Source organism: Tubulanus polymorphus, chromosome 8, assembly GCF_964204645.1.
Source record: "Tubulanus polymorphus chromosome 8, tnTubPoly1.2, whole genome shotgun sequence".
Taxonomy (NCBI): Eukaryota; Metazoa; Nemertea; class Palaeonemertea; order Tubulaniformes; family Tubulanidae; genus Tubulanus; species Tubulanus polymorphus.
In genome coordinates, this window is record NC_134032.1 from 16278219 (window position 1) to 16290951 (window position 12733).

The 12733-nt window shown below is 37.2% G+C and overlaps 1 protein-coding gene across 2 annotated transcripts; it reads right to left on the reverse strand.

Moving 5' to 3' along the window:
- Positions 1-284: 284 nt before the first annotated feature.
- LOC141909882 (cubilin-like) lies at positions 285-9993 on the reverse strand. Of its 2 annotated transcripts, none has more exons than XM_074800558.1 (27): positions 9851-9993; positions 8939-9090; positions 8501-8591; positions 8243-8365; positions 8038-8165; positions 7779-7869; positions 7483-7614; positions 7276-7403; positions 6345-6435; positions 6074-6205; positions 5751-5881; positions 5296-5395; positions 5026-5163; positions 4819-4946; positions 4560-4650; positions 4261-4392; positions 4054-4181; positions 3732-3822; positions 3419-3556; positions 3212-3339; positions 2901-2988; positions 2697-2822; positions 2449-2598; positions 2215-2252; positions 1604-2125; positions 948-1509; positions 285-654 (listed from the first exon to the last, which is right to left on the reverse strand). In XM_074800558.1, the coding sequence occupies exons 1-27, from the start codon at positions 9912-9914 to the stop codon at positions 632-634; spliced, it is 3846 nt and encodes a 1281-aa protein (XP_074656659.1). In that variant the 5' UTR covers positions 9915-9993; the 3' UTR covers positions 285-631. The 2 variants fall into 2 exon arrangements, with proteins under 2 accessions (XP_074656659.1, XP_074656658.1); XM_074800557.1 differs by having other exon boundaries at positions 6074-6208.
- Positions 9994-12733: the final 2740 nt, after the last annotated feature.

Sequence of the window (12733 nt, forward strand, 5' to 3'; positions counted from 1 at the left end):
TCAAACAACTTAAGATCGGTCTTAAAGATTTAAAACCACGGACTTAAGTCACGACTGTGAAACTGGCCCCAGTGACCAATTGCCCAAACATTGATTGAACAATGGATTCTGGAGTCCATGGTCAAAGTTTAGCGGTGGACAGTTCATTAAGTGACAATTGAAATTGAATTGTTACTATTATTGTCGACCCGTTAATTCTAAAACAATGTTTGAACAACTGGCTCCAAAACGACACAAATATATATCAAACAAAACGACTGTTATTGTTATATTCAAATTCTGAGGTCAAGTAAATATGATTCTTTTCATTTGTTAGTCTTTGCTTATACAATATAACAATATACAAATACTTGAAAATACTGTGAAAATAGATATATACACACTATATGGTGCTCTGGCAGTCGAGGAATTCCAAAATTCAAACTATATTTTCGTTTATATCAGAGTTCTTGAAATTCATTACATTTCGTAAAGTTACATTTATACAACACAGCAGCCACTGTAGATTCCTGACCTCTACTACAATGTAGTTATCATCTGAAGAGTTTCTGATATCTGTGACAAAGTCGTCATCTTATAGAGTTTCTGTGACAGTGTAGTCATCTTCTTGTAGCATTCCTGACATCTGAGCTTAGTCCATTGTTCCATTATCATCTATATAACATAAAGAAAAGATAAAAAATAAATTCGAGCGTTGAGTTCATAATATAAGCGCGTGAATCCAGGAAAGGTTGCTTATGACAACCTAGGTTAGTATCCGCCCCTGAAACCCAACCTTACTTTTCCCTATACTGAAAACTTTTGAAAGGTTGGGTCCGACCCACACCATCAACCTGTCTCTCTGAGCCCACGGCTTACATACATGTAACCGGCGATGTTTATGGGGGACCTCACTTTCTCTTTTGGTACTACATTATTTTTGTGTCGTGCCCTACGCATCTACTAACCTAATTGTGGTCTTATGCCATCTGCAACAACGTAGGTATCTTCTGGAGGGTTCCTGACATCTGGAACAATGTAGGTATCTTCTGGAGTGTTTCTGATATCTGGGACAACGTAGGTATCTTCTGGGGGGTTTCTGACACCTGCGTCAACGACGAAATCATCTTCTGAAGAGTTTCTTGCATCTGGAACAATGTAGGTATCTTCAGGAGTGTTCCTGACACCTGCGACAACGACGTAGTCATCTTCTGGAGGATTACTGACACCTGCGACAACGACGTAGTCATCTTCTGTAGAGTTTCTTGCATCTGGAACAATGTAGGTATCTTCAGGAGTGTTCCTGACACCTGCGACAACGACGTAGTCATCTTCTGGAGGATTCCTGACACCTGCGACAACGACGTAGTCATCTTCTGTTGAGTTTCTTGCATCTGGAACAATGTAGGTATCTTCAGGGGGATTCCTGACACCTGCGACAACGTAGGTATCTTCTGTAGAGTACCTAACATCTGGGCCAACGTAGTCATCTTCTGGAGAGATCCTGTCGTCAGCTGAAGTAGTTGTTGGCTGAAAATAAATCGGTAAACAATTAGGCCTAATAATATATTCGCAAATTAAAAAAATTGAAAACAATAGAAATGTATTATTTATATTGACAAACCTTAAGTGCAACAATGTAGGTATCTTCTGGAGGGTTCCGGACACCTGTGAAAATGTAGGTATCTTCTGGAGGGTTCATGACATCTGGGCCAACGTAGTCATCTTCTGGAGGGTTCCGGACACCTGCGACAATGTAGGTATCTTCTGGAGGGTTCCTGACACCTGCGACAATGTAGGTATCTTCTGGAGGGTTCATGACATCTGGGCCAACGTAGTCATCTTCTGGAGGGTTTCTGACACCCGCGACAAGGTTGTCATCTACGTCATCATCTGTAGAGTTCCATACATCTACGTCATCATCTGTAGAGTTCCATGCATCTACGTCATCATCTGTAGCGTTCCGTACATCTACGTCATCATCTGTAGCGTTCCGTACATCTACGTCATCATCTGTAACGTTCCTGACACCTGCGACAACGACATCTACAATATCTACATCATCGTAGATTTCACCGTCATCTATGTCTTCGTAGATACCGTCCTGTGTTGTGTAGATCCTACCACCAACTCCAGAAGACGAAGGCTGAAAATAAATCGGTTAAACAATTTACAAAATATTCACAAATAAAATAAAATTTAAAAACCAATGTTAATGTATCTATATTAACGAACCTGATAGTACATTGCCCCTGGATCGGTCGTGTTGTTACCTATAAACAATAATAGAATGTTAGATGAAATATTACATGTATTTATTCTTATTCAAAGAACTTCCTGTTCCCGAAATCAACAGTCAGATTATATTCTGGAGGACTCAGTTTCATTGTTATCATTTCTAATTTGACGTAAATACCCCAAACACGCTTCCACTCAACCCCGTTTAAAGTAAAATGATAAATAACAAACCTGTATTTCTGTTTCTCACGTTCCTCCGCTGTCTGATCAACACGGCGATAGCTATAGCAGCCATTATTACTAGAATCAGAAAACCGATCCCGAAAACAACTGTCAAATAACTGATTCTATCTGTATCCGTATCTGTATCTGTATCTGTATCTGAAATACAGATTATGAAACTCATCTATATCAAACAGGTTCAAATTACAGACTTAAGTTTACATATTTAAATTTTACTATTTTCATCGTATAGCTACCTTTAATCCGCCATAGAAGTTTAAACCCAGCACCGCTTCCCGAGTTGTCTGATGTAAACTGTATTGTAATATTTCCAGTGTGGGATCGATTATCTGGAGCAGCCGACCCGCAACACTGATTACTCCCTGATGAGGAAATAAATTTGATAAAACTTTACGAACCATAAGAATCATTCACGTTGTGAAGAGTGTTAAGATTTTTACCGGTTTCACTTTTTATCGTCAACGCGTCCCGGCAACGACCTTTACTTGTCTGTATATGAAACTTCAAGTCAAACGATATTTCAACAATCTGCAAAAATATAAATGTAATTCAAAAGTGAATTTCAAAAATTCAAAAATTGTATTGTCTGCAGAATGTAGGACCCGTTCCTGTAGTTCAGTTTTAACTTTAACCCGGAGTTATCAGTTGAACTAAACCCCGGAATAAAGTTAAAACTGATTCTAATCCCAATGAACCTCGTGCTCAAAATCTGACGAATTCATTTTTTCCTAACAATTATTTATATATTTACCCTGTTTTCAGGTGTTTGGATTAACCAGCTACAGTCCAGTCTGAGGTAGTAGCCGTTCGGGTAGTTAGGGCTGGATATGACGCCTGATGTACCATTCTGTATTATAGGTGTTTTACTACATGAATCAACTACAAATAAATATTGAATTGAATTGTTTTATATGTAATTTACTGAATCCATGATAAACTTCTCATTATGCTCAGCTACCTTTCACAAATTTCCAATGGAGTTTAAACCCTTTATGGTAGCTACTAGAATTGTCTGATCTAAACTGGATGTCTACCTCACCGGAATATACACGTGTAGGTGGCGCTGTACTACCGCAATATACATCACCATTTTCTGCTGTAAAAATAAACACACAAATTAATGATACATTTTCTATCTGGATTTGAAAACACAAATCTATCAGTAGCAGCCACACCGCAATATTCAATACTCCCTGATGATGAAATAAATCTGATAAAACTTTATGAATCATAAAAATCATTCACGATGTGAAGAGTGTTTAGATTTTTACCGGTTCCACTTTTTATCGTCAACGCGTCATAGCAACCACCGCTAGTTCTGTATTCTATACGAAAATACGAGTCGAATGATATTTCAACAATCTGTAAAAATATAAGAATTAAGATTAATAGTTGTTGATTATAATTCAAAGTGAACCGTCGTATTGTTTGCAGAGTGCAGGACCCGTTTGTATGGATCAGTTTTAACTTTAATCCAGAGTTATCAGTTCAAAACTAAACCTCGGGTTAAAGTTAAAACTGAATTCAGCCGCCATTGAGCTCCAACTAGTTCAGTAAACCCGACATCATTTTTCTCATAGACCAAATATTTACCGTATTTTCAGGTGTTTGGATTAACCATCTACAGTCCAGTCTGCGGTAGTAGCTGTTCGGGTAGTTAGGGCTGGATATGACGCCTGATGTACCATTCTGTATTATAGGTGTTTTACTACATGAATCAACTACAAATAAATATTGAATTGAATTGTTTTATATGTAATTAACTGAATCCATGATAAACTTCTCATTATGCTCAGCTACCTTTCACAAATTTCCAATGGAGTTTAAACCCACTGTAGCTACGATAGCTGCCTGATGTAAACCGGATGATTACACGACCGGTATAGTTACGTGTAGGTGGCGCTGTATTGCCGCAATATACATCACCATTTTCTGATGTAAAAATAAACACACAAATCAATGATACATTTTCTATCTGGATTTGAAAACACAAATCTATCAGTAGCAGCCACACCGCAATATTCAATACTCCCTGATGATGAAATAAATCTGATAAAACTTTATGAATCATAAAAATCATTCATGTTATGAAGTTTTACCGGTTTCACTTTGTATCGTCAACGCGTCTAGGCAACGACCGCTAGTTCTGGCCTCTATGCGAAAATTCGAGGCGAATGATATTTCAACCACCTTAAAAACAATATAAGAATTTAGAATTTAAATATCATTCTAAAAGTTAGTTATCGTAAAGTGTAGGACCCGTTCATATAGATCAGTTTAAACTTTAACCCGGAGTTACGTATCAGTTCAGAACTTAACCCCGGATTAAAGTTGAAACTGTTTTGACCAAATATTTACCGTGTTTTCAGGTGTTTGGATTAACCATCTACAGTCCAGTCTGTTGTAGTACTTGTTCGGGTGGTTAGGGCTGGATATGACGCCTGATCTACTATTCTGTATTATAGGTGTTTTACTACATGAATCAACTACAAATAAATATTGAATTGAATTGTTTTATATGTGATTTACTGATTCCAAGAGAAACTTCTCATTATGCTCAGCTACCTTTCACAAATTTCCAATGGAGTTCAAACCCTTTATGATAGCTACTAGAATTGTCTGATCTAAACTGGATGTCTACCTCACCGGAATAGTTACGTGTAGGTGGCGCTGTATTGCCGCAATATACATCACCATTTTCTGCTGTAAAAATAAACACACAAATCAATGATAGATTTTTAGCTGGATCTGAAAACAATTAACTGAATAAATCAAATATATTCCTTAATTTATTCATTTGACATCGAGTCTGAAATAGAATGATTCGATTCTTACTGAAGAAGTTTATGGATAATTTGTCGCGGCTGCAATTACGAGTATCACTGTTCGTATTGGAATCCACTTGGAAGATAGGATCAAACGATATTTCTACTTTCTGGGAATAGAAATAATCATGATTCATTATTATTCAAATGCGTTCAAACCCTCTATTACTTGTTACACGGTTATTTAAGGGCTACAGGTAGAATTTAGGATCAAACATGATTCAACTTTTTGAAATAAGAATTATTGAATTTATCAATGATCAAATATTTTCACACCATTCTGACTGTCATTAGGGGTTACCCGTTATGTGATGTTATAGTTAAACAGTTCAGCAGCCGATTTGGTGTTGGTTCCAAGCTACGTCCTACACTAGTCCAAATATTACTGACAAAAACATTTTTGATTATATTTCTAGTTTTTCTAACCGCGAATATATTTCACCATTTCCTGTGTTTTATATTTACCATGTTTTGTGGTGTTCGAATCAACCATCTACAGCGCAGATTGTCGCCATAGTTACCCGGGTAGTTAGGACTGGTTATTACGCCTGTTCTACCGCTCTGTACTCTAGACTGCCTGCTACATGTCGAGTCAACTACAAATATTAAATTTATTATCATATGTTATTTACTGATTCCATGATAATAATTTTGTTTGATTACTGCTGCATATGAATTGAAATTTTACTTGTTTGAGGAGGACATCCCCGAGCCGTAAGAGCTGTACCTGAAGGGGGATGCCCTCTATGATTTACTGATTCCATGATAAACTTCTCATTATGAGCTACCTTTCAAAAACCGCCAAAACAGTTTAAAACCTTTGTAGCCATAAGACCTGTCTGATGTAAACCGGATGATTACACGACCGGAATAGTAACGTGTAGGTGGCGCTGTATAGCCGCAATATACATCACCATTTTCTGCTGTAAATATAAACACACAAATTAATATTTTCCAGCAGGATTTAAAAACCAAATTTCCCTGATGAAAAAATAAATCTGATAAAACTTTATGAATCATAAAAATCATTCACGTTGTGAAGAGTGTTTAGATTTTTACCGGTTCCACTTTTTATCGTCAACTCGTCATAGCAACCACTGTTCAGTCTGAGTCCTACACGAAATTTCGAGTCGAATGATATTTCAACCATCTGCAAAAATATATGAATTCAGCATTTAATTATAGTTTAACAGTGAAGGGTATGTATTGTTTACAGAATGTAGGACCCGATATATACAGAGTGTCTCAGAAAATGTGATACACAATTCATTAACTATTACATGTAATTTTAGCTATTTTCTTGGAGAGGGGAGGGGGTAAGGTTGGTAGACCTGGATGTTTGCAAGAGGATCGATTGGCCCTAGAGTCAAACCAAAAACTGCATATTGTTCCATTGTGTACGTTTATTGTTAAATGACCAGCTTCTGCCTGTTGAGATATTGATCACTAAATCACTGGATTTCACTTGTTGGGTGGGTATTCTTCTGTGTAAAAACTGAGGTATTCAAAACATATCTAGCAGGAATCGAAAACTTTAGTCTTCGGAAAGTAACAGATTTTGAGAAATACTGAATCTGATGAGTCAAAATTCTACGATAAAACGTCGATCTCAAGTGTGAAAACAGTTACCATATTGAACAAATCTGGAGCAGCTTAATTTGTAAAGAGGACCAACAATTTTATTCAGGAGAAATTTGTCTTTGTTAATTTATGTCATGTCTCAAATCATGTCATATGGCAGCAGATCATTTAACAATACACACAAACAATGCATGCATTAATCCTTATTTCTTATATTGGTTCAACTCCAACCATTTTTTAAGCTACGGTAACACATTTTTGAGACGCCCTGTATATCAGTTTTAACTTTACCCTATAGTTATCAATTGAACTAAACCTCGGGTTAAAGTTAAAACTGAATTCAGCCGCCATTGAGCTCCTACGAGTTCAGTAAACCCGACATCATTTTTCTTATAGACCAAATATTTACCCTGTTTTCAGGTGTTTGGATTAACCATCTACAGTCCAGTCTGCGGTAGTAGTTGCCCGGATGGTTAGGGCTGGATATGACGCCTGATGTACCATTCTGTATTATAGGTGTTTTACTACATGAATCAACTACAAATAAATATTGAATTGAATTGTTTTATATGTGATTTACTGATTCAATGATAAACTTCTCATTATGAGCAGCTACCTTTCGCAAACCACCACAACAGTTTAAACCCTTTGTAGCTGATAGAGTTGTCTGATGTAAACTTGATGATAACACGACCGGTATAGTTACGTGTAGGTGGCGCTGTATTGCCGCAATATTCATCATTTTCTGCTGTAAAAATAAACACACAAATCAATGATACATTTTCTATCTGGATTTGAAAACACAAATCTATCAGTAGCAGCCACACCGCAATATTCAATACTTCCTGATGATGAAATAAATCTGATAAAACTTTATGAATCATAAAAATCATTCACGTTGTGAATTTTTACCGGTTTCACTTTGTATCGTCAACACGTCCCAGCACCGACCGTAACTTTTGGGCTGTATGCTAAAATTCGAGGCGAATGATATTTCAACCACCTTAAAAACAATATAAGAATTTAGAATTTAAATATCATTCAAAAAGTGAGCAATCGTAAAATATAGGACCCGTTCATATAGATCAGTTTAAACTTGAACCCGGAGTTACGTATCAGTTCAGAACTTAACCCCGGATTAAAGTTAAAACTGTTTTGACCAAATATTTACCGTATTTTCAGGTGTTTGGATTAACCATCTACAGTCCAGTCTGCGGTAGTAGTTGCCCGGATGGTTAGGGCTGGTTATGACGCCTGATGTACCATTCTGTATTATAGGTGTTTTACTACATGAATCAACTACAAATAAATATTGAATTGAATTGTTTTATATGTGATTTACTGATTCCAAGAGAAACTTCTCACTAATGACCTACCTTTCACAAACCGCCAGAACAGTTTAAACCCTTTGTAGTTATAAGACCTGTCTGATGTAAACAGGATGAGTACAACACCGGAATAGTAGCGTGTAGGTGGCGCTGTATTGCCACAATATACATCTGCCGTAAAAATAAACACACAAATCAATGATAGATTTTTAGCTGGATTTGAAATCTGTAAACTGAAGAAATCGCAGATATTTCTTCATTTATTCATTTCACATCGAGTTTAAGATTAAATTGTTCGATTCTTACAGTTGTTATATATGGATACTTTGTCACGGCAATGACCACTTGTCGTATTGCGTTCCACTTCGAAAATAGGATCAAACGATATTCTTGACACCTAAAAATAGAATCAGTCACGTGGTTATCTAAGGGTTTCCCGTAGAATTTAGGATCAAATCAAATTCAACTTTGAACTCTGCAAACTCTGAAATAAAATTAATTTGATTGTTTTATTATTTCTGAAATATTTTCACTACATTCTAACTGGTAGTAATGATTAAGGGTTACCCCTATTGATAATGCATAACGTGATGTAATAGTTAATCAGTTCAGCGCCCGATTTGGTGCTGGATCCAAGTTCCGTTCTACACTTGTCCAAATATTACTGACAAAAACATTTTTGATTATTTTTCTAGTTTTTCTAACCGCGAATATATTTCACAATTTCCTGTGTTTTATATTTACCATGTTTTGTGGTGTTCGAATCAACCATCTACAAGACAGATTGTCGCCATAGTTACCCGGGTAGTTAGGACTGGTTATGACGCCAGAAGTTCCGTTCTGTTTTCTACCTGGCCACTCGCCGCTACAACTCGAGTCGATGTTATCTGCCCAAACTGTATAGAAAAATACCCGTATCTATGAACTTATAAAGCGGTAGTTAGTAGGACTAACTCAACTGATTATGAATTTAGTTAGCCTTCGGGTCGAAGTTAATACCAGTCTTTAAATGAGGACTGGTCATCAGTTACCACACCACATTGATCACCAGGACACCACACCTGACTAGTCACCAGTCACTGGACTTGTCACCAGGTCACCACAGCTGACTAGTCATCAGTCACCACAACTAATTGGTCAGACCATGACCGGACAAACTACATCAAACTTTATGGTCTAGTGGTTAGCGTGATCGCCTGCCACAGTGGAGGTCCCGGGTTCGAGGCTGAGGATAAACTCCTCCCGCTAAGTGCTGATGATAAGTTCCCGCGTTAGAAATATCATTTGATTTTGATTAATTAAATATGTTATTAATCTTTTAAATTATGTATATTGTGGTTTTAAAACCTACTGTCTAGTTTGACCGGCGCTATTCTACCAATAGGTAGTTGCTGTTTTGAGAAAATTCATTCCTTTTTTTTAAATAAACAACTGTCCTTGAAACGAGTCCCGGAACAACGCGTCATACTGGCCGTTCAGTGAGGTAATAAAATGACGGTTTGAGACCATTAGTTTAGAGAGTTTCCCAGATCGGCACCTGCACAGCAGCACTGATCAAACAGTTCTAACCTATGTGACGGCACTGATCTCAATAATTTAACTCTAAAATTCTTAATCAACAAATTTAATCAGTATTAAGTGATATTGTTCACTTACCTTGAGAATTCTCGACGAATAAAATTACAGCGACCACAAACAAACTCTTCATCATCAACTCCATATTCAAACAGATACCCTCGATAAATACAAAACAACTAACTTTGAACTACTACCAAAAAACTGCGCCTTTTCACAGAGACCGATATGATCAACTTTATAAATCAGAAAACTGAGTTGGTCTTTAAATAGTAATTTTATTTCCTTGTTTCAATCTAGAAACGATAAGAATCGCTGTTGTCACTCCGCCAGCATCATCATCATTTATCACCATTCTATGTTCATGTAAATATCACTATTTAGAGAATTATTAAGGATTAAATTGTCTCTCCATCATCACACTCAGTGTAACACAAATAGATAAAGCCAAAAACCACATAAACAGGATCTTCCTTATGTACATTTGATAAAATTAGTATACGATAAATAATAAAAACTTTGAATCAAAGAACTGCATTTTTGATGATAGTTTAATTTCCTTAATTATCTCTCTGATTTATAGTATAATCACCAGGATAATTATCTGCCCATAAGGAAACACAGACACTGGTGCTGCGGGATATTGATATAAACTGATAAAACTAAAAGACGATGAATAATCAAAACTTTGAACTAAACAAAACTGCATTTTTTATGATAGTTTAATTTTCCTTAATTATCTCTCTGATTTCTGTTCCGGGATATTGATATAAACTGATAAATCAAACTATGAATAAAACTTTTAAATAAAAACCAATATTTCGATGACTTCGCGATCATGCGTCCCGTGTCAAACCCGAAATAAAACAAGGAAACAAAAGTCTAAATTACTCCGAACATTCAGTTTTACATTAAGGGTTTGACATATATGTTGGTTTTATTTCTATGATACGTAAAGACAATAGTTCAGTTTTCTCCTAAATACAATTCAGTCAGTTGTTATAAACACGGTAATAACCGTTTGAAGTTTTCTCCTATAAATACGATTCAGTCAGTTGTTATAAACACGGTAATTACTGTTTGAAGTTTTTAGTGCGTTTTTGATATTTGTCAATTTTTCATCGTGTCTTTAACATTGTTTTATTCCTATGATAGAATGTTAAGACAAAAATAGTTAACTGATTTACGGTGGATAGTGGTAGATTTGACTACTTGTCTCATAAGTACAGCTCCATTACTCCGATGTAGCTGCTTTGTACTAATAGCGAAAGCTACACGATGCGTGTTCGATATTTTTCAATTTTATATTGTGTCTTTCTCATTGTTTTGTTCCCATGATAGAACGTTAAGACAAAAATAGTTAACTGTTTTATTCTGGATAGTAGGAGTTTTCACGTATAGGTCCGACTAACGGACATCCGTTTCCACCTGGCCCGAAACCGTGAAGCATTTTCATTCACCGGTGATTCGAACTCACTTTGCAAGCGCCGGCGTTGCCCATGACACCGCGAGTCGTTACCGACCTGAATCCGGTAGTACCAATCACAGCACTTGTAACAAATGACATTAAGTGTCCGACCAATCAGCGCTCGCTTTAGGGTTTGCGGAAGCGAGTAAGGAACTCTGGCAAGCGAGGATGACCGTGAAGTAGAAACAGAATCTGTTGTCTACGTAGTCCGAACCCGCAGTTCGCTACCAATATTCCGGAACCAATCCATCTGACATTGGATAGTTTAGACGCGGCACCGGAACAAACGACAGCATTAACCGAGGGTTGGGACTTACAGAAAACACGTGCAAACCCTTTTCATCGTGTTCTAAAACTGTCCAAAACTAAAACTTGAACGGGTTTTGTTTGCGATGGAAGAGTTTGAACGGGTTTGAAATCAGAGTCTGCGGCTGGGAATCACAGTGGTTGAAACTCACCGAGGATCCCGCGATAAACAAACAACACGATAATACATATATTTATTGATGTACATCAAATTGATACAAGAATTTCATCATCTTGTGGAATTATTCAAACAGGTTTAGCAGCATCACAGATTACTACAAATAATACATATATAACATTTATACAAATAAATACAAACTCAGATACAACGATTCATCGGATTTCAACAAATATATAGAATTTTGTCCCAAGTAAAACAATTTGATTAATTTCACATTTATATCGGTTATAACTAAGAGATTTTCACGGTCCCGTGAAGTTCGGGTTGATTACGTCTATTGTCCAAAATAACTATCTATAACAACCACCTTTTAACTGTTAAGGTTTAGTTAGGTTAAAGGATAATTAGTACTTATTTATGTTAGGTTTAGAAGAAATCAAAAGGTGGCTGTAATTGATAGGATTGAAGACATGTGGCGGATGATTAAAGACAAGAATACATGAGAAGTTTGGATTGGGGGATGGGGTTGAGGGGGAAAGGGGATGAGTTGAGGTGGGGAGGGGGATGAGTTGAGGTGGGGAGGGGGATGAGTTGAGGTGGGGAGGGGGATGAGTTGAGGTGGGGAGGGGGATGAGTTGAGGTGGGGAGGGGGATGAGTTGAGGTGGGGAGGGGGATGAGTTGAGGTGGGGAGGGGGATGAGTTGAGGTGGGGAGGGGGATGAGTTGAGGTGGGGAGAGGGAGAGGGGATAAATGCAAGATGGTTGAGTCATTACATAAACAAATTGACACAATGACAGTTTAATAGAATATTCTCATTTCAATGTCATTTGCAGTCCGTTGAGTTCACCAGACAGTATCACTGGGGGTAGATTCTAGGATGTTGAGTTCACCAGACAGCATCTCACTGGGGGTAGATTCTTGGATGTTGAGTTCACCAGACAGTGTCTCACTGGGAGTAGATTCTAGGATGTTGAGTTCACCAGACAGTATCACTGGGGGTAGATTCTAGGATGTTGAGTTCACCAGACAGTATCACTGGGGGTAGATTCTAGGATGTTGAGTTCACCA